The sequence below is a fragment of the Leptosomus discolor genome, chromosome 3 (assembly GCF_034619465.1).
Source record: "Leptosomus discolor isolate bLepDis1 chromosome 3, bLepDis1.hap2, whole genome shotgun sequence".
NCBI classification, from domain to species: Eukaryota; Metazoa; Chordata; class Aves; order Leptosomiformes; family Leptosomidae; genus Leptosomus; species Leptosomus discolor.
In genome coordinates, this window is record NC_141393.1 from 67884946 (window position 1) to 67906686 (window position 21741).

General features: G+C 49.7%; 1 protein-coding gene across 2 annotated transcripts in view; it reads right to left on the reverse strand.

The window, feature by feature from the left end:
- The window catches only part of ASTN1 (astrotactin 1), a 55945-nt gene that overhangs the window by 31874 nt on the left and 2330 nt on the right, over positions 1 to 21741 (reverse strand). For both annotated transcript variants that reach the window (XM_086462381.1, XM_086462380.1), the window contains exon 2: positions 2496 to 2683. In XM_086462381.1, the coding sequence (XP_086318507.1) occupies positions 2496 to 2683 (188 nt within the window). The remainder of the gene's footprint in view (positions 1 to 2495; positions 2684 to 21741) is intronic.

Sequence of the window (21741 nt, forward strand, 5' to 3'; positions counted from 1 at the left end):
CAAGGTCACTCTCTTGCAGAGACATTGTTGCTGCACACAAATAGAGGTGATGAGATGAAAGCCCAAACTGGCCCTTTATGCCCAGAATATGTCTTTATGCCAATAACAATAATAATAATAACAACAACAACAACGTTCAGAGCCAGCAAAGAGCTCTGTGTCCATCCGTGGCTCTGGTCCCTCTCCTCTTTACTATTGAATAGGTGATCTTAATAAAATAAAATAATACTAATAATCTGCTCCATTAGGATAAAACATTAAGGGAATTACTGAATAAGAAGCAGGAGAAGCAGCTGGAAAAGGAGCTCTAATGGCCATTACAGTTTAACCCTCTTTCATTCCCAGATAATGGAGCTGTGATGCACCCTCCTAGCCTCCTCCCAAACTTTCTTTAAAAAAAGAAAATAAAAAGAAAGAAAAAACAAAGAAGCTCTAGTGATTAAGGAGACAAGCAGTCCAGCAGAGGAGGGGGGCTGGCTGGCACTCAGTGTCTCTCCCGCCAGGAGCCTGCAGCCAAGAGGACAGGAAATCTCTTGCTGGGGCTGAAAACTGGCACTGGATTCAAGCCTGGCCATGTTCACACTGAGTTTTTCAGTGGTAAAGCCAGGGCCCAATTTTCTATCACGTTCAAATCCCTTTGAGTTCCTCTGATCCACAAATAAGTGGGGGCTATCCCCATACCCCACTGGAGATGTCCTCCCATGTCACGGCTCTCCATCACCTTGGGGAAGGGTCCACCTGCAGAAGGGGTGACAAGCAGGTGGGAATAATAGCGGGGCATTCCTGGCTTTCCTTTGTTGCCCTCTGTATTCACATTAAATCCCCCAAACACCAGAGAGCTCTGCCATACACCTGTGCTGGTAAACAAGGGAGACCAAGCTGGAGCTCGAGTCAGGTGGATGCCCATTTATTTAGGTCTGCGGCAGTGGGTTCTCAAAAAAGACCTGTTAATTAATCGATACTGAATTTTTTCTGCCCTGATAGTCCAAGAGCTCAAACTATCCCCGAGGAAAGGCAGCCTGTGGCAATTTGAGATTTCAAGAGGCTCCGAAAGGAGGAGGAAAACCAGTGTTGGAGTCCCCTTCACCTGCTGCTTGTTGGAGGGGGATCAGGGCACCAGAGAAATCCCATTCTGCCCTCATTCTCCTGCACCCATCACTCATACAATGGCTGTGAGAGGAGCCCCAAGCTGGACAGGCATGGGAGCGCTTCTCACACAGCCCACGTGTGGACTGCTGTCACGATGGATACAGCCCCTCGCTCACACTTCTTTTAGCAATCACACAGGAAAGAAAGAAAATCAGCCTTGAAAACTCCACATGATCCTGACTCCTAGCACAAAAGCCAACCTGTTTGTCAGGCTGTAAGGATGCGGCCAAAGCAGAGCTGAAAGTGATGGGGAAAAAGGGGGACAGGGAGCATTCAATCTCTATTTACATTTTGTTACAAGACCAATGAGTTGCAGACATCCTTTTCATCAGCTTGATAATAAGCCTTGTTTCAGGCACTCCTGTCTCAATCTTAGGATTCAGTGGTACTCGAGAAGATCAAGACCAAGGTGGTAGAGCAGGACCAGTCTCTCCTGAGGTGATGCATCCTCTCAGGATCAGCTGGGAACGGACAATAAAAATGCAAAATGTTTTTGGGGGTGGCTTTGCCAGTGAATATTTTTTTCCTTGGGACTAATCAAGCACAAATGATGGAGGAGAAACCTGGCCTGGGGCTGCAATCTGGAAGAGCTATTGACGCTCTCATTAGGGTAGGCACCATTAAACAGCCTGTTTGCAGCCTCGGCAACACATTGTCTCCAGCTAATTATCTTCCAATGGCACAAAAATTGTCGGATTCTTCAAATTTTTTCCAACATAATGAAAAAAACCCACCAATCAACAAACTACAGATCCACCTCCAACACACAGATCTGTGTCTTGCCCTCCTTTCCCTGCCATCAAAACCTCATCCCTGTGTAACTGGGGGGAGGAGGAGAGCTGTGCAGCTTTTGTGCATGGGATGCTCTTGCTTACTGCACACTGTGAAACTGTGGCCACGAGGCTGCCGTGATGATAAAAGTGGCTGTGACAGTGCCCAGTGGCACCGTGACAGCCACTGCACACCAGAGCAGTGGGTGCCAGGCACCATCCACTGGGCAAAGGGCTCCTGACAAAGTCAATGTGGATTAACCCTGGGTTAAGGTGGTTGAGACCTTCAAAGCCCAGCACCCCCCCCACGCCTAGGGATAAAGGCACCCCTGCAAACATATTTGCAAAGTTACACAAACTAAGTGAGAGGTTTAAAGCAGCTCAGTGTTAAAGCACCCTGCATGCAGCATTGTTTGGAGAAGTGCCCAGGGAATCTTAATCAGCCCCTGATGTGGGCTGACTTCCCCATCCTAGGGCAGCTGGAGCCAGATGGGGAAATACATGTCTTTTCAAAAGCCCCTATATTTTCTACATGTTTCTGGACACCTAAACAGAGGCTGCCTTCCCATCACGTACCATGACAGAGATATGGAGGATCCTCAGCTCCTCCTCTGCCGACTCGGTCTGGGGCTCGTCTGTGGGGTCAAAGCCAGGCAGGTTGGGGGCCCCGTCTTGGTGATGGATATGGAAGAGCAACGTGCCGTTCTCCAGCCACTGCTGCCGCCAGCGCACCAGTGGGATGTCGTCCGTGTTGCCTGAGATCTCTGCAAAAGCAAAGCCGGTCACGCGGGAAAGGTGGAGGAGAGGGGTGATGGGGGATATTCGCCTCTTCCCAGAAAATGGGTGGAGGGACCAAGGGACACACACAGAAGGCTCCCTCTGGTTACGTCCTGTCAGCACCATGGCTGCCCCTACATGACCACAACCTGAAGAGTTAAAGCAAAGTAAAATCATATATCTGGGTAAAATCCAATTGTGGGACACTCCAAAAATCCAGACGTGGTGCAGGGACAGAGCACTTCCTGACAGCATCTCAGGGCCAGAGCCAGGGAGCCCGGCAGCATCCTTCCAGCCGTAATTTGGACAGGTTTCACCCACGTGCTTGTTGTTAAATACAGCTTCAGCTGAGAGCAGAGGATATAGGACAACTTCTCAGCGGCACTAATGGGAACGTTGGGACCACGTCACAAATTACTGCAGACAGAAAATATTTCCCATCCTTTGTGAACAGAGAAACATGCACATAACTGTGATCGCACCTGCAGCTCTGGCTCTGCATTCAGAGGTTTTCAGTCTTCAACCATTTTTTACAGCTCCACACAGAGGACTCAGCCCTGAGATCTGCAAACGTACCTGCATCTTCTGCCCAAATTCCCCAACTTTCCCTAATTACCTTTAACATCAGGGTTTGGGAGCAGTGGGACAGATGGACAGAGTTGGGCTGAGGAGTGACAGCAGCAGAGGAGTGACAGCAGCAGAGGACACCCAAGCAGGAGGAGGAGCTGAGGACGGGGACACAACATGTGCTGCAGGACCCTGAATGTCAAATTAAACCAAATTCAGCTGGCTGACTCCAAAATTTCAGGGACATACAATGGCTTGGTCTTAGCAAAAGCAAAGGTGACACCTGCATATCCCTGGGAGAGATAGGCACTATTTTAACCACCACCTCCACCTCAGATCAGATCACCTTGATCACCGTCTCAGATCACCTTAATCTCAGCCATCAGCTCGAGCCTGTCGTTTAGTTATTTTTCCTGAAAATATAAGCTTCAGTTGCATTCGTTGGAATGAACATTAAAAATGTGATGACCTTCCCAGCAAGACGCAGCTTCCCCTCCTGTCTCTGCCCTGTGGGAACAGTCCAGCCAGACCTGTCTGCTCCATCCCATTTGTAGCCATGCGTTTTGATGGCAATGGGAAAGAGCCCAGCTCACTTTGCAAATTGTCATCTTTATTTTGCTTGTTTCATGCTGCCTTCAAATGAAAACTGGAATTCAATTACAGTACTGAAAAACAACATTTTAAATTTACTGTTAATTAATTTCATTAGGCTGCCTTAAGTGAGCTATCTAGCGGTGTGTGTGTGTGTGTGTGTGTGTAATCTGCATCAGAAACCAGGTTCATCCTCCCAAACTGATTTGATTAATCAAAAGAAACATTAGCTGCAGTGAGCGAATTGGCAGATTGTTTCTGCTCAGCACGGGCCATATTTCTGGCAGTAATCAGTGCACTCTGAGTGTCCCAAGCAGAGAGATGCTGAGCTTTCCTCGATGCCACAGGGAAGCAAAACCAAGAGGAGTTAAAGCATCTAGAAAGCCAGAAGCACTTTTGAAATTCCCTCTAACCGCTGAGCTGTGTGTTTAGGCACACTGATCCCCTTTGAAAAGCTAGTCCTGGGAGCCTGGAGGGTTTGAAAAAGCAGATCTCCTCCTCTCCCACCTGGTCTTTATTCATGGGCTGAAAGGGGAAAACAAGCTTTCCTGCTTCCCCAGCTCCCCATGGCTTCTCAACTTCAAATGAACTAGCTCAAATGGAAGAAAATATTCTCCCTGCACCTGTCTGCTAACGTGAAATTAGGAGTAATTAAGGCAAGAGCTTTTATGCACAACAGGAACTCAACACACTGACATTTGGAAAAATGTAAATACCAGCATTTGCTCCATTGTAAAGAGTGAAAATAATAGATACTAAGTATATGACATTGTGACATTTAGAAAGCTAGAGTTAAAGATGTTTTCCCCCTGATCTGACATATCATTGAAAAAGCAGCACCCTTCAGTTCATTAATATTTGAGAAGGACTCCTTGATGGAAGTTATTTAAATGATTAATAGATTATAGTAAATTTAAGCCTTAAAATAGGTTGTCATAATTTCAAATTTATTTAAACAGGCTTATTTTTAAGAAGAAAAATGTATTTCAATAAAAAATGGATTCTTGTTTTAAAAAAGCACAATCCAGCCACAGAGCCTGAGCACATTATCCTCTCCCACCAGACATCACAACACAAACCTGCAGCTGCATCACACAAAAGTCAGAAGTGCTAGAAACAGAGGAAAACACCCCAGAAATCAACCGTCATCACCCTGAATTGGCAGGCTATAACCCCTCCACCACACCACAGGACAAGGCTGCTCTACCACCTCTTCTCCTGTCCTGGACAAAGGCTCTTGAGGCAGCATCTGGATGAGCAAGTTTCATCCTTGGACCTCCTTCTCCTCTCCTCGAGGGTCTTAGCAACAGGCTAGCTGCACCTATCCCACTCCATTTCTACTTGAAAAAATTATACATACAATGCTTTCCTGCACCTGTGAAGTTCTCCTGGAGTTTATTCAAGCAAGACCAAGACAAGACAAAGACAAGACCAAGATGAAGAACAAGCTTCCTCCCTAACACTGCATCTCTTTGCTCTCTCTTCTCCCAGTCCAATGCATTTCACTTTTATCTTTGTCTTGCTCTCCAAGTAGACATCTTATCACTTGGTGGGAGATGCTACAGTGACCCATGCAGTCAGCTGGGGCCATTTATCTGAATGCTACAGGACTCAGTTCTGCCATGGGGCTGGCAGGTGCCAACCGTGCTGGCCAGCTCATACCGCAGGGCCAAGAGACCCCAGAGGATGTGGGAAAGTGGGCAGAAAGACATAAAAAAAAAAAGAAGGAGGGGGGAGAGGAAATTTTCAGTTCAAGTTCAAAGTTTGAAAGATATTGATGATAAGTCTGGTCCCTGCTTGGCTTTCATTAAGGCCTTGGATATGAAGCCATTAGCACTAGTATTAACTTCTTGCACCTCTGTTAAAAAATAGCCTGTCTGAGTCAGGGGTTAATAACAGTAGGAGACCACTAATTAGGCTGTGCCACATTCACCTGGTATCAAATGTGGCCCAGGTCTTTCATAGCTACAGAAGCAGCAGCCTCCAAAGACCCCAGCTGATGCTTTCAACATAACGACTGTGGCTGCTTCCCCTCCCAGACCAGCTGTGAGGGGAGGGACAGGGGAAGGAAAAGTTGTAGAGGAGCAAACTGAGGAGAGGACAAAAGTCCAGATGAAGTTGCTGAGGGTGGGTGGATTTATACATGCTTCATAACTGATCATCCCAAATAACCTCATTTCCCTAGGGACAGCCATCCCACCCAAAGTCAACCCAGTCGTTCTAGAGGCAGCACCTCAGCATCTCCCAGTTTTGGGAGGTAACACCTCCATTGCAGTCCAATTCAGCACCTGAACTGGTGCAACAGCAAAACCATGGCCCCCAAGCCCAACATCGACATGGACTCATGCCCACATCCTCGTCCCCACACCGAGACCCGGCATCATGGCACAAAAAGAGCACAACTCTCCTTAAAAATGCACACCAGCATTTCGATGAAGGAAAAAAACAAGTGGCGGAACGATTTTCCTTTCCATTTGGAAGCGTTTTGCACTAATAGATGGCTCCGATTAGTCAAATGAATTCTGCCATAATGCCAGTCTCTGCAGACTCATTTCATACAGCAGAGCGCAGATTTTGACTTGGACTTACATTTCCTCGTTAACATTTAAACCTGGCTTATTTTCCATCCGGAACCTGACTGTGTTTTTATTTAAGTTCACCATTAGCTAAGGCTTTTGCTCTGTATCTAAACCTCGCACACCCTTTAAAGGGCCCTAACTCAACTAAAGCAAGCCCTGGCCTTGCACTCCTCCAAAGGTCTCCAATGTCTGAAGTAACTCAGAAGACCTTTGCACCATGAGCCACTCACACTCTCTGTTGGGACCTCAGGCCTTGAGTCCTATCAAATCAGATGTCAAAACGCTATCCTGATATTTAACTCATTTTTACTTCTGAGGCTGTAGTGACACATCTTTCATGGGATAATATTCACGTTTTTATGGGCATGTTTAAAAAAAAATCACATTCATCACTGACTATCCAGATTTTATTTGCATTGTTTTTTCCTGTCTCCAATCCCAGGAAGGAAAACCAGCTCATTCTGTAGGTCATTCTGCCTTTTCAAGACAATCCAGCTGTTCCATACCAGCAAACACGAACCCCACTTTATCTTCACAGGATAGGGACAGCCATCCCACCCAAAGTCAACCCAGTCGTTCTAGAGGCAGCACCTCAGCATCTCCCAGTTTTGGGAGGTAACACCTCCATTGCAGTCCAATTCAGCACCTGAACTGGTGCAACAGCAAAACCATGGCCCCCAAGCCCAACATCGACATGGACTCATGCCCACATCCTCGTCCCCACACCGAGACCCGGCATCATGGCAAAATTTCACAGGAGAAGGCATCTTGGGCAAAATTTCCAAAAGATCCATAGATGTGGGAGAACCTAAAGGCTCAAGGAAAAGGCACCCGCTGTATCTGGAGCCACTCTCTGGCTAGGTCAGAGAGATCACCCCACCACAACGTCTGCACGTGGGGCTGGTACACGTGAAGCAATTAACTGTCATAGCAAGGCTGACAGCTAACCAGGCTTCTCCTTGAAATGTAGGGTGCCTTTGCTTTTAGGAAGGTCATCGAGGGCTTACATTTCAAAGCTGTAGCCACGCTTTAGCCTTGAACTGGGATTTTTGTCCCGAATATGTCAGGCCCTACTTCATCCCTTTCTTTAACAACAAAACCCTCCACCACTCTGGGAAAGACTTTGTGCCATGCAGCCCTTTCCAGAGTGAAGGACACTGATTCATCATTAATGGGTCTGAGTTGACCTGGTTTGCTCTGCAGATGCTGGCCTTACAATGCAATATGCCCCGTTGCCCCGCTCTTCTCTGCGGACCCAAGGATGTGTCCCAACTGCACCTGCACAACATACCCTCCGAGATATTTTTCCACTGTATTTGTCAATTTTGACCAAAAACGGGGAAAAACTTGTCTAATGCATGTGGCTGCAACAAGCAGGCTGGGATACTCACTGGTGTTTGATTTTTATTCCTGTTTTGTCAGTTTGGTCCCATATGCCATAACCATGAGCTGCAGAGGAGATGTGGAAAGACAGACAAGTCCACCACCTGGACCAACACTTTGTGAGACACGGTCATGTAAAAAAGACCCCAAAGCCCCCCACCACGACAGTGAGCAAAAGCAAATTAAAGAGAATGTGTAACAACAACTTATGAGATGCAATGTTGATATTTAAATCCCAGAAAGGACCGTATTTCTAGTTGATACCCTACCCTGCAACGCCATCACATCACCTCCTCCAGAAGGAAGCCCAGAACTCCACAGAAAGAGTCCAAATGATGGAGAAGCTCCCAATCAGCCATGGAAAATTACTGCCCTGGCTAATTTGCCTCCTAGAAAATTAGAGAGATGGAGAGCACGAACTCCTCAGCCCAGATGGTGCTCTGCTACGAGCAGCAGAGGAGGACAGCTGCTGAACTCCACTAACACACCAGCTATCACTCAGAAAGGGTGAGCAACTGGAGGAGCAAAACTTGGCGGAGGAGACCCCAATCTCTTAAAAAGACTCTTGTGCATCATGGAAATTACAGTCCAGTAAATCCTACTTCTGCCCTGGACAGTTTGTTAGAGGAACCGGTAGGTGCATGGGTGAATATCTGGCTCTCAACACTGTTTGCCAGTAGATAAGGGTGATGCAGTTTGACAGACTCATTTCAAAGAGTCATTGTCAAAATCTACCCTCAAAGTTTCCCACAGTGCTGAAGTGAGGTTGGGATAAGAGGGAAAGTCATCCTGAAGCCCACCAGGTGGGGGAGGAGTAAGAGGTTAGTTTTCGCAATGAAAGGAGGTTACTAAGAAGCCCCACAGAGATCTTTGTCAGGACCTCAGCTGTTCAGAAATGCTCTGGAAGAGGTGGTGAATGACAAAGTTGGTCACCAACACTAAATTTAGTCTCCTCAAAGCTAAAGCTGCGAAGTGCTGGAGGAAAGTGGGCAAGGAAGTGGGCAGGTGAAATTCAACTTTGGTAAAAGCAAGCTGATCTCGAATACTGCAAGCAGTATTCAGGTCAGCCATCTCGTAATAGAGGAGGCAAAGCTTGGAAGGTTCGGAGGAGGTGTACAAGGAAGATGAGATGTCACAACAGCTTTGTGGAGAGGAGAAACCAACGGCGTTAGGACTCCTCAGCAAGGAAAACAAACAAGTGAGCAGAGACAGGATTAGAAGCCCACAAGATCATGAAGCCAGTGGAGCAGTGGGAAAGGCAATGATTATTCACTATTTCTCGCTTTGCAAGAGTCAGGCATGTAAAAACTAACAAAAGGCACTGTTTCATCCACCATAAAATATGAAAGTACTGAGAAAGGAACCAAATTCAGGGAAGACAGAGCCACCAACAGCTATTGAGCCAGACAGCCCAGAGGCAAATCCCAGCTCGAGAAATACCTGCAGCACAGACTTTGGCAGTAGGGAAAGGACCATGCTATATATGCTGCATTTTTAACGTTTTTTCCCCAATTGTCAGCTACTTGCCAAGGCTGACCCCACTCTGCCCAGTGTCTTGGGGATGGAGGGTGACTGCAAAGCCAGCTAGATGCTACCCAGGCAACCTTTCAAGGATGCATCCTGCATCCACATGTCCCTTCAGGAGCAGCTGAGACTCTCTGCTCCTCCAGGCACTGCCTCACTGAGGGAAGGAGACCCCAAGGCAACTCCCTCCCATCAAGATAGCCTTTCAACACCCAGCCGGCAACTTCTCCTCTCTAAACCCCAGCCATCTGTGCCATTGGACCCTATAGACCCAAGATGCCTGCCAAGATTACCTTCAGCTTTCCAAGCCAGCCAGAGATTTTCACAGGGAGGCAAAGGGCTATTTATATCCATCGCGGGCTGGCAGGGAAGGTAATGGCCGGCCACTCCAGCCCATCTGCCAGGCACTTAGCAAGACATCGGAGCATATCATACAGGCGAGGTCAGGCAGCAGTGGTGGTGGGACAGGCAGGGGAGGTGGGGGGGATACATTACAGTGATGACATGGACTTCACTTCAAGGGTAAACTTCAGCCTGCTCCTGCAGACTAATTTGTTTAAGTACTCATGGTGCTGAGGCCAAGAGGTTGGGCAAATTAGATGTTATTTTGGCGTTCTCATGCTCAGCACAGGAAACAAGCACGGCCACTCGTTGTTCATCTCCTGGGGGGAGAGCCAGGACCTGGCAGTCTTCTGTGTCATAGGAGGGATGAGGTGGACCTCCCAGGGGGTGAAACAGGACTGAAATAACCCTGTCTGCTCTGCTGCCATCAGAGGCACCAAGAGTTCTTCCTCCCACCTTCCCTGGAGAGACCGATGCTGCTCTTGGAAGCAGGACGAATCCTAACCAGTGGCCCCATACTGGGATGGAGAAGACAGGCACGGGCTACTACTCACTGCAGCCTAATGTCATAAATTCTTTGGTGCTTAGGAGCTCTTACCCGATTTCAAGCTCCATTTTCAAGTTTGTGGAGGCGCTTTGAAAGATAACAGGGAGAAGGAAAAGAAAAAAAAAAGAAGAAGGAAGAAAGATGTAGAAGGGGGAAAAGTTAACTGTGCATCTTGAATTTATCATTCTTGAAAGAAGAGCTTGTCAAAAGGGCCAGAGACCAGCCAGTGTGTGGTGATCAATGGGAGGACTTTTGGGTCTAGTCAAGCTTGTTTCAGATTTACAGGAACTGAATAGAGGCATAAATCTGTCACCGCCTGACGAAAATGGAGGTAATTAAATCTGCAGGTGTATATAATTGTCATATTGATGATCTATATAAATCAGTGGAGCCAGCAGAGGCACAAAGTGCCACGTTGAGCAAGGAGCCTCTCCACGAAGAGCTGTTTGCCCACCTGCCTGCCCAAGGGACAGGGCTGGTGGGTGTAGGACAGAGCCCTGTGGACATCCATCTCACCTGTATGGACCTGCTCATCACCGCAGCCACCACAACCCTCTCCTCCATGAGAGACCTTCTCCAGATTGCCCCCACAGGCAGCAAGAGCAGCAGGACACCCGCCACTTTCAATGGATGCAATTACCTGCAGCCTCATCCTGGCTACTCCAAAATCTCCTGTGACTTCAGGAGGATGAAGATGGCACCCTGAGTGTAGAGATGCCTGACCATGGACGCTGCAGGGGGCTCTCTGCAGCTGCTTTGAAGCTCAAAGCCTGGGTGCAAGTGGGGCACTGACTCTTTTTTTTCTTTTTCTTTTTTTTTTTTTTTAATTTATTTTAACCTTTGTTATTTTGGGAACTTTGAAGCCTAAGCTGCTTCGAGGTGGCTGCCTTTGTAGGAAGGACAGAAAGTGCAGAGTGAGGATCTGAAAGAGGAGGAGAAATAGGGAGGGTAACAAACAGTGCTTCACAGCTGAAGTCTACAACAGCTCTTTCACTGTTTCTCCCACATCCCAACAAGTCCACCGTGGGAGGCACTTGGGGTTCTTTTAGCACTAGCTACAGAAAATCTGGATGCAAAGCAAACATGGTGTCTTCCATTTATCTAACTCTGTGACCTAGAGAAACCTCAAAGACCTTTGCAGATGTGCATTCCTTCTCCCACCGCTCAATGGGATGCTGCTGGGTCCCTGACATGGCTGCAGAGCATCCTTCCCAGACGCCACAGCTCAGCCCTGCTCCTGCTGTGCATGCCAGTGCCACGGGGACACATTTCTTCTCACTGTACTTGGAAGGACAGGAACACGAGGGAAGGCTTTCCCATCGTCTTTGCCAGCCAAGCCCCCTTGCACGTGCCTGCGGGCCAACCCTGCCTCCCAGGTCGAGTGCTATGTACGTGTGGCAATTGGATAATTAAAAATTAAGCAAGCGCTTCTGCATTGCAGTCCAAATTATGTAACGCCGCTCTTCAGTTTCAGCACCCATCAGCTTTAATGTGATCACACGGCAGTACAGCCCTGCCTGTATTTACCTGCCTGTCTTTTCAGGCAGGGCTCACACCCTTGGTAGGGAAAAGGAAACCCCAATGTCATAACCACAGGCAGAAAGTTCCCATGCATTTGCATGAAAAAAAAAAAAAAAAAAGGAGGAAAATCTACTGATTTTCTTAGTCCAGTGCTGAAATCTGAGATGGACAGAAAAAAGGGGATGGAGCCAGGATGCTCTGGCCCAGCCAAGTGCCAAGGGTCACCCTGGCCAGGACAGCACCTCTGTGACCAGGGGGTTTCTGAGAGAGGGGTTGCTGCCTCTTGATCCTCCTGCACCAAAGGGAAGAAGCATCCCATTTTAATAAATAAGTAGCATTTCTGTAAGCAAACAAAATCAAATCAAGGTGAGGGTGAGCTGCATTTTCGGTATCTTGTGAGTGAAGAGCCCTGTCCAACTCTGAGCAACAGGTAACTGCAAACTCCTGCATTTATGGCCACATATTTGCTTTAACCCCACTGACTCTGGCTGTTGACAAGACTGAGGCTCAGCAAGCCATCCTGCCACCTCCTCCCTTCCTTAGCCAGAAACCCACTGAATACATAGCCACGGCCCCTGCAGTGCTATTCCCAGGACACGGATGCTGCCACTCGGTGCAAAACTAGTCATTAATTCCTGCAGTGACTAGCTTTATTGGGCTGAAAGGGCACTTTACTGGGCTCTGTGCATGGTGGCTTCAAGAAGCCACCAGGGATGCCGTGGCTCACACCCATGGTGAGCGGTTCTGCCAGTACCCTCCATCACTGCTGCTAACACCCCTTGGCTTTCGCGTGGTCCCTCCAATTATTTACTACCTACTGCCATTGTGCCACTCCTCCCACCTCGTGGTCCTTCCTTTCCTGCCCTCTCTCCATCACCCCAATGCTTTCCTGCCGCTGGCACGGCTGCATTTCACATGCATGCTGCCTTTCATCCCGCAGCATGCAAAAAGCCTTTCTTCCCGAGCGCTGAGCTTTAATTACAAGGGGGCTGGATACAGCCCAGGCCAACTATACCATCACCATCCCACAGGGAGATGTGCACCACATTCATCCTGGGAACCCCTGCTTCCTTCATTCAGCCTCAGTGCCCATGGGACACCCCTTCACCCCGGTTTGTGCCAGCCAGCATGGGGGGACTGCGGGGGGATGCTTGGGGTGGGCAGCTTGAAGCTGAGTCCTTCAGCTGTTAAGCAGCAATGTGCCTTACTTGACAAGCAAGAAAGGGGGGAAAACATGATAATAAAAAGCTGTGGAAACCAGCCCATGTCCAAGGTTGACTAAGCGAGCTTGATGCATATGATGTGCTCCCCTCCACAGCTCACAGGCATTTCCAACCTCCACCAAGTGGGCTGTGCTATTTCTCCTGCCCACCAGGTCTGAGTGTGTAAGGAGCACTGCACACCTTGGAAGAGAGCAGCTCCTTCTGAAAAGCTAATAAAATTGGTTTTGTTTTTTCCCTAGAAGGACATTTCAGGCACCTGCTCGCAGACACTTCTTGCTTGTGGATGCTTGAACACGCATCCCAGCCTGGCTAAAGCTGCGCCTTGATGTCAGCTGGGATGAGACCCCTGCAGCTCCTATCTCACGGGCCAGTAGAGACATTTCTAATCCCCCTCAAATTCATGAGTCACATGGGTCTCATCTACACATACAAACTTCCTTGCTTGTCCCTTTCACCAGCAAGAAAGCTAGCAGCTCCATGGCAGCGCAACAGCTCTAAAATCCCATCGCTACTCCTCTCCAGAGCTCTCCTGAAGCAGCAAAAGACAGAGACCAACTATTTCTGGCTAAGCAACAGAGGAAAAGTTGGGGAGATGCAGCTCTGGAATGGAAAAACAGCTCTGCATTGGTAAAATAGCCACTGGGAAAGCAGCGCCCAGTGGAGCTCCAGGCTGGCCTGGGGCAGTGGGAGGCACAACAGGCTCTCAGGTCCAAACCTGATGTTTCCAGATTTCCCAGTGGCTGCAGACACTGGGGACATCATTAGGGGAGAGGACGGGCTGAGAGCATCACAGCAATTTAAAATCTGCACTGAGCTGGACTTAGCCCCCCTGGGACGCTGCAGCCACGTCTGCAAAATTGACACTGGCAAGAAAATTTGGGAGCATGATGTTGCTTCTCCCAGGCATCTCCCCTTCCCCACCGAAGCCAGTCAGCCCAACCGATCCCCGCAGAGGCCCCCCTGCCACGATGCTGCCCTTCTCAGCAGGAGAAAGGGCACTACCTCCTGATGCCACACATGTAAAGACAAATCACCCTGACCTGTGCTGAGGTGCCCACCCCCATGCTGGAGCTGTGCCCTTCAGTCGCTTCCCATATCCTCACCTATGGAGCTGGGAAGAAATTTTTTAAGCCTTAGGCCACCTCTTCTAAAAAACCACCCTGCTTCTTCCTCTGTGCTGGAGAAAACCCCTTTACAGCAGGGCATTTGGTGGCTGCAGGGCAGCGGCACCAGGAAGTATGGGGAGCCCACTGGCCCAGGCAGCTGGTTCCCAGTACTGTGCCCTCCCTCTCTCGCTCCCCTTGGGATGCTCAAATTAATTGCCTTGTCTCCTGGAGCTTTTAGCTGGAACAAATAAAAGAAAAAGAGGGGTGCCAAAACCCATAATAAGGTCTACAGTTCCTCTGAGCTACAAGGGCTGCTTTAAATTTCGGGGTTTTTTCTTTTCTTTTTTTTTATTTTATTTGAAGGAGGTTTCCATGGTAACTGTCTCCCATCACACAAGAGCCTGTCCCCGGGATATTTCAGGGTTGCTAATATCTGCTTTCCCAGGCAGGCACTGTGTTGTGACAGTGACATCGCGGCCAGGTTTTTTGGCAGGGGAGGAGGGTAGGGGTGCAGGAGAGATGAACAGGACGTGCCGCTCCCAAAAACCAAGGTCAAAGTCCTGTCTGTACCAGTTTCCCCTTCCCATAAGGCAGACCTCCACCCCAAATGGCTCTGGCAGCCAGATGATGGTTTTGCTTGGGCAGCAGACCTGATTCAGGGAGCACTCCCAAGGAAACACAGCCCTCACTGGGCCAAGCAGAAGTGATATGTCCAAGCAAGGACATGGGCAGGCTATACTTCACATCTCCTGCTGCCTTCTCCAACCCTTCTCCAACTTCTTTCCTCCACTAGGTTAGTTTTCAGCTGGATCAGCTCCCCATGGGAGCAAAGCCAGCTCTCTGCATCCCTCATAGTTGCTTGCTCTGCTATGCTCGTTACTCATGCTAATTACTGAAGTGCCTCAGAGCCAGTCATGAAAGGGACCATATCTCCTCTTGCATCAAGGCCATGGACCCCAAACTTCTGTGACCGATATGCCACCAACAGCTAGAGGGTCCCTCAAGGATCCTTTATCCGCACTTCAATTATAAATTGTGAAAAACACCCCTGTCCATTCCCCAGCAGATCTCATGCTCTGCGGACAGGACACATCAGAGGGGATGGGCTCAGACCCCTGCCTGAGCCCATCACCAGCAAATGAGGCTCCACAGTAAAGCAAAGCATGGGGTCATCTTAGACCACATCCCAGACCAGACCCTGAAGAGCCCAGCGCCGACACTGCGGGGTGAGCATCCATCCCCAGCATCCCCCAGCTGCAGGGCAGCAAAACAGGATCAGAAATACCAACGCAGTCTGTGGGAGCAGAGGATGCTCTCCTCCGGGCACTTTCTCAGCATTAGGCCATAGCAAGGTGGCCAGAACCTGGCAATCTAAAATCTTCCCTTATGTAGGCAAATCCCCCAGTCTTCAGAGCGCTGCTGCTTGGGGTGAGACACCGGCCACAGCCCGGCTGGCTGCAGAGAAGCCAGAGCCCGGCAATTTGCAAGTAAAAGGACAACCAGTCTTAAATGGCAGCACTGTCACCATCCAGATGCTGCCTTAATCCTGCCAGGCAAAAATTCCTTTATTTGGAGGACTGCTCTGCAACGAGACTCCAAGAGAGGTGATTTCAGAGCATCCATTTAGCTGGCTAAGCAACAATTACAAAAATAAAATAGAATAAATTAGAATATAAAATAAAACAAAATAAAACAAAATAAAATAAAATAAAATAAAGTAAAATAAAATAAAATAAAATAAAATAAAATAAAATAAAATGGTAGGAAATGGGATGCATTTCCCCAATGCTACCAGTGTGGGGAGAGAAGGGCAGAGGTGAGATAGCAGCATCAGGGAGGCATGTGACTGCCCGAGGGTCCCCATCACTGCTAAGACCAGAGCCAATTCCAGGGGGTAAAGCATACCACAAAGCTTTGGAGGTCTTTGAGGAGCACCTGCACAAGCAGCCCGGCCCCCAAAACTGGGACAGGTCTCAGAGTGACAACGGGGGAGAGCCTGAGCATCCCTGCCTGGATGCGGTCTCAGAAATTAAGGCTGGGAGTGATTAAAAGAAGCCAGGAACATCGCTCTGCACGTCCAGCTGAAACAGGGGGCCAGGCCCCCCGCAGCCCCCTCGGCTGAGCACCAGTCCCCTGTCCGCCCTACCGGGCACTGCCAGACCCTCATACCCACCACTGAAACGCCAAGGAGCCCCACGGCCAGCTCCCCCCGCTGCTTTCTGGGTCAGCGAGATCCCCTCCCAGCCCCGCTGCCACTGGAGCCAGCTGGATGCATGGTTGCTGTGGCAACGGGTTCCCAGAGACGAAATCCCTATTTCTTTTTTTTTCCTTGGTTAAGAAAAAAATATACAAGAAGCCCTCTACATGCCACTGAAACCTCCACTCCCAGTAAAAGAGCTGGTTGGCAATGGGCACAGCACAGGGACAAGCTGTCCATAAGGACAGGGACGTGCACCCTGTGCTTCCCTCCTGAGCTTTGGTCAAACTCTTGGTTTGGACACAGAGGACGCCATGCTCCTCCCAGGGATGCTGCCCACTTTGCTGCAGCATTTTCCCATGCACTGGGTTTTAAGGGCTGTCCCTGCTCATAGCTGAGGTTGGTGCTGGGCTCCATCGCCTGGAGGAGGGTGTGTGACCAGGCATGGGGGTGCGCTTGGTGCTTCAGCAGCTCTGAGCATGTCACCTCACCCACTTTGGCCCCATCCTTCAGCCGCAAAAGGGATGTGGAGAGGTCAAATTTATGTTGCATGGCCAAGAGCAAGGGCAGGAAAGGGGTCGCACCAGTGGTTTGCACCCAAACCCTATCAGAAGAGCCTGTCTTGTCCCACCAGGTGCTCCAGGGCAGGTCCATGGCAGGATGCATCCCCTCGTCAGGTCCCACTCTACCTTGCTGGAAGCATTGCAAGCCCCTAGGCCTTGATGGCACACTTTGGGGCACGCTGGCTTTTGCTGCCAGCACCCAAGAGGATACCCCCAGGGCGAAAAGCAAGCACCAAAGCATCAGAGGGGGAAGGAGGTGCAGCAACACTGAGGTCTTAGTGACAAGCCAGGTTTGATGAAGAAAAAAGGAGGACGCAAGCATCTCACACCACAGACTGGGCAGCCAGCAGTGCTCTGGATGCTATGGACAACATCCCACCACCAGCACCAACCACTCCAGGAGTGCATAGGAAAAAAGGTGGCATCCCTGGATTTGCAGATGTAAACCCCGAAGTATCCATCTCAAATTCACCCCACAGTGATGGGAACTGGGGTTAGGATCCCAGCCAGGCGATCAGCTGCTGGCAGCAGAAGGGAATTAAGCACATCCCACTGCCAGGGTGGGTTTTGCCAGCAGGTAAGAGGGCTACCGAGACAGGGTGTTTTGGGGTCTCTTCCCCACCACAGGTCCTAGCGTGGATGCGTTTGGACCTGCCTGGTGAACCCCCTGGTTGCCCTCCAAGCTGCCCAGCAGGGAGGTGCCAGCAGGCGCCCCCTTGGCCAGGCACGTGGAAGCATCGATCATGCCACCGGGTTTCAGTGCAAGCGACAGTGTCCAGGATCAAAGCCAAGTTCAATTAATGGCTCACAATCTTATTAGAGAAATTATTTCAGGATCTTGAGTAAAAGTCCGATATATCCACTCCATTCCATTAGTCAGGCTCATTTAGTAATTCAATCAATCTAAGCAAGGCAATTGAGCTCCTCTGGTGTAATTTAACTTGGTTATTCTCTAGGTACTTACGAATTTCTTAATATTTGCTCCATTATTTTGCCATTACACCTATTTCCAGGTGCAAGGTTCACACTGGAGCAATGCTGTGGGTCCCACAGTGGGACCAGCCCTACTGCAGCATTCTGCTGTGCCCTGGCCTCATGGGAAGGGGATGTGTGATGGGGAAGGGGGGCTCCATTGGTGATACTGGGGTGCCCTCGCCTCCCTTGGAAATGAAGTTGAGCTGGGGACCAGCACTGCCACCCCTCAAGACCCACTTTCCCATCATGGAGGGTCAAGACCAAAGACCTGCCCTGTGTTCCACCAGCTTTGGGACTCACTGCAGCACCCAGACCCAATTGAGAGAAGCAGGGCCAAGCAATTGTCAGCCAAAACCCAATGTGATGCTCTTCCCACCTGATATGGAAGTGAAAAAAAAAAAAAAAATAAAAGAAGGGGTAACGCAACCCTGCAGCCCCTTGGCTCCTGCTTCCCTTCTCTGGGGCCATTTAGGAGCCAGGGGCGGGGGGCAGGACACAACACACCACCTCCCGCAGTCTGCAGCGGCGGGGAGACACATGGGACATGGATGAGAGCCGACGGGTGTCACATCTCGCTGCCTCCCTGTGCAGCCTGGAAGGAGAGCTGGGGCGGGCAGGAGCGCCGTCAGCCCGTCAGCCCGATTAGCAGCATCCCGCATCCCCGCGGTGGTCTGTCTCACATCCCCATGACCTCCTGTGCTATCCCATTATTAACCCAGGGAAGTCACAGCCAGAGCATCCACCAGCACAGCCAAGAGCTTAGCTGAGATTTAACAAAAAAAATTGATTAGATATTTCGGGGAGATATTCAAGAGCAGTTAAATATGCCCAACTCATCGGTGCCTTTGAAAAATCTCACCCCTCTAAAAAATTAGAATTGATTTTGTATTTAAAAAGGAATCTATTTAATTTAAAAGTAAGATAATTTGAAATCATGACAGCTTGTATTAAGGCCTGAGTTTATGATAATCTATTAAAGTCATTGAAGTTAAGAACCTTCTCCCATCCTCTGCTGCCAAGGCTCCCATGAGGGTGACAGGGAGCAGAGGAAGCAGGGGGCAAGGAGCTGCGCTGCCCCTGTTTCAGGACACAACAGCAGGCCTGGAAACCATAGAGGTAGAAAAGGCTCCTTCAGCTCCTCCACGCTCAGGGTAAAAAAAACACGAGAAACCATCCTGTATTTCAAGATCTTGAATTATCCAGAGCCCAGAAAGCACAAGTTCGACCCATCCACTCCGCTTTCTTGTTCCTCAAGTCGATTTTACACAGAAAAAGGTATTTCAAGACTTTACTTTTCAAATATCTAGTGCATTACAGAGAAGGCAAAGGAGTCAAAGACACCATCTTCTGCGTGCCTTTTTAATTGCATCGCAAATCTCCACCGAACCCAAGGGGCTGTGGGAAGCCAGGATGCTAATAAATATCCCGCTCACTGGTTTATAACCTGGGAAGGATGGGGCCCCAAAAAATTAGCAGCCTGCAGGAGTGTGAATCCAGTTAATGACATATCAAATGTGGCTGGATGCTGCCGAGCCAGGCAGTGAGGAAGAAGGGGGTGTGAAGGTTAGCGGACAGGGAATATTGAGCTCCTAATTAGCATTTCTTAATGGCCATCGACCAGCAAGACTCAGCCTCCCTTCAGGAAAAAATACAACTAATGCAACAAACAAAGAACGATATGAAAGGCAACTATTTCAAATTGAGGTTTCCTTGATTTAAAGTAGGATGAAACCGGGTGATTTTAAATGCAGGCAGCCTGACATGCACCAGCAAGCAGCCCCATCCCTGCTCCCACACCCTCGCCGCTTCCTGAAAATTCGGGAGGTGGGAAAAAACCTCACAGCAAAACAGGGGGAATGGTGTCAGAGTCCCTTTGAGAACACACATATAAAGCTGTGTGGGTTTTTATGGGTATGAGCACGAAAAGTGATGCACGTGGGGACGGCGTGCACCAAGCTGCTCCTGAGAAAATGCAGGCAATGAGGTAGCACGTGCACAAGAAGGCGGCCAGTGCAATTAAAACACGCTCCATTCATTAGCAAAGGGAGCTACAAAGCAGCTGAAAGCCCTGCCCAAGCACCTCCCCTCATGATAAACCAGGGGTAATAATACAAAAAATATCCCTCTGCTTTCAGAGGAATGTGGCAGCAGCCACGGGGTCTGCAGGTTTGGGAGGGCTGAGCACCAACGCACTCAACATACCTGCCTCTGGTGAGACCCAAAAATGTTGCATGGAGAGCAGGCAGCCAACAATGCCTCACCTTCCCAGGTAGAGATCAACATAAAGCCAAAGCTGCAGGGCAGCAGGTCAGGGCAAGCTAAAGCAAACGCATCCCCCCCAGTTCCTGGCCAAGCCACAGCTCACCACTACCCACAGCAGGGAGAAGCAAATGCCTGAAGGGGATGGACGCAAGTCCCCCTGCGTGACTTTCCCATTGCCTTCTGCAGATCCTCAGGTTGGGCAGACAGCCCCCAGGTCCCCATCGTCCCCACTGGCACAGGCAAACCCCAGCAGAGCTTGGCTCAGGAGGGCATCCATCAAAGTCCCTGCCACACCACTCACCAGCTGCAAGGGGATGCCCACAACCTTTATGCTCATCATTAAGTTGATTATGTTACTGAAGCACCTCATCAGGGGTCAGGAGTGACAGCCATTTTTGGAGTACCCAGTTCAACACACATGCCCGGCATTCTATTTTTAGCAAGCACCACATATGACTTTCCAAAGACCCCAGCTCATCTCCAGCTAGGGGAGAAACCTTGAACCATGTGCCCATCAGGGGGATGCCTGGCTTCGCCACTGCAGCACGGAGGTGCCACCAAGGCGGGGGAAACCACGCACAATGGTCTCCGTGAACACTGACCAAGCTTGAAAGCACTTGAATTATTTAGGGGTGTTTTGAGGGGGACAGCCAGGACCAGAGGGGGATGACACCTGGATACTCTTCGGCTCCCCAATCTGACCCTTTCCCAGTTGCTCCCCCTCACCCCTCCCCCTGCCACAGTCTCAGCCTGCCACAGCCACCTCCCCTCATGCTCCCACCCTCTCAGTTTCCCAGGGGAAACTAAGGCACAGAACGATCTCGAGGGAGTTGCTCAAGAGCCTATGTGGCAGAGCCAAGGTGCCACTGCCAGGAGCACCTGTGCAGCACTGTCTGCCCTTCAGAGTGCTCCAAGCCCAAACCCAGGCCCTCCCTGGCCCAGAGGCAGCACCCTGGGGTCTGGTCCAAGCCCCTGCCAACCGGCAGTACAGCTCCTCTCCACTCAGGAACCCCTTTCCTGTACATAGGCCCTGGGTCCAAAAACCAGCAAGAGGAGAAGGAGCAGCTACCCATTTGAGACACTGAACCAGACCAGGCTCAGAGGCACAGATGTGGGTGTGCATATCATCCACCGCTCCGACACGTTATTACACATTCAAACATAACAAGGTGGGCATAATTAATGGGCCTGGGGTTTGCCAGGGATGTGGCAATCAGCGCTGCATGAAGCCAGGTTCCTAGAAGGAGGCTCAAACACACTCTCCAGCCCATGCATGAGGGCTTGTGGAAACAAGCCGCTGACACCAGTTCCACGCATCAACCCGATACGGCCACGTCCCCACCAAGTGCGCAGTGCCAGCAGTGATGTTTCCTGCTCCATGGGTTTCTTGGGCTGGGGGCTGTCCAGCTTCAGAGGGTGCAGCCTCTGAGATACCAACTCTGGGTCTTGCAAGACTTCTAGACACTTCAGGGCTTCTGCCATGCAAAAGTTGTGCCCAGGCACAATATTAATTATATTAATAATTATTATTATAACAACAATAACAACAACAACACCCCCCATGCATGGCAAAGCAGCACAACACCTACAACAACAACAACAATAATATCCACACATGGCAAAGTGGCTATGCCAGCTTCAAAGCAAGCCCTTCTCTTGCAGGAG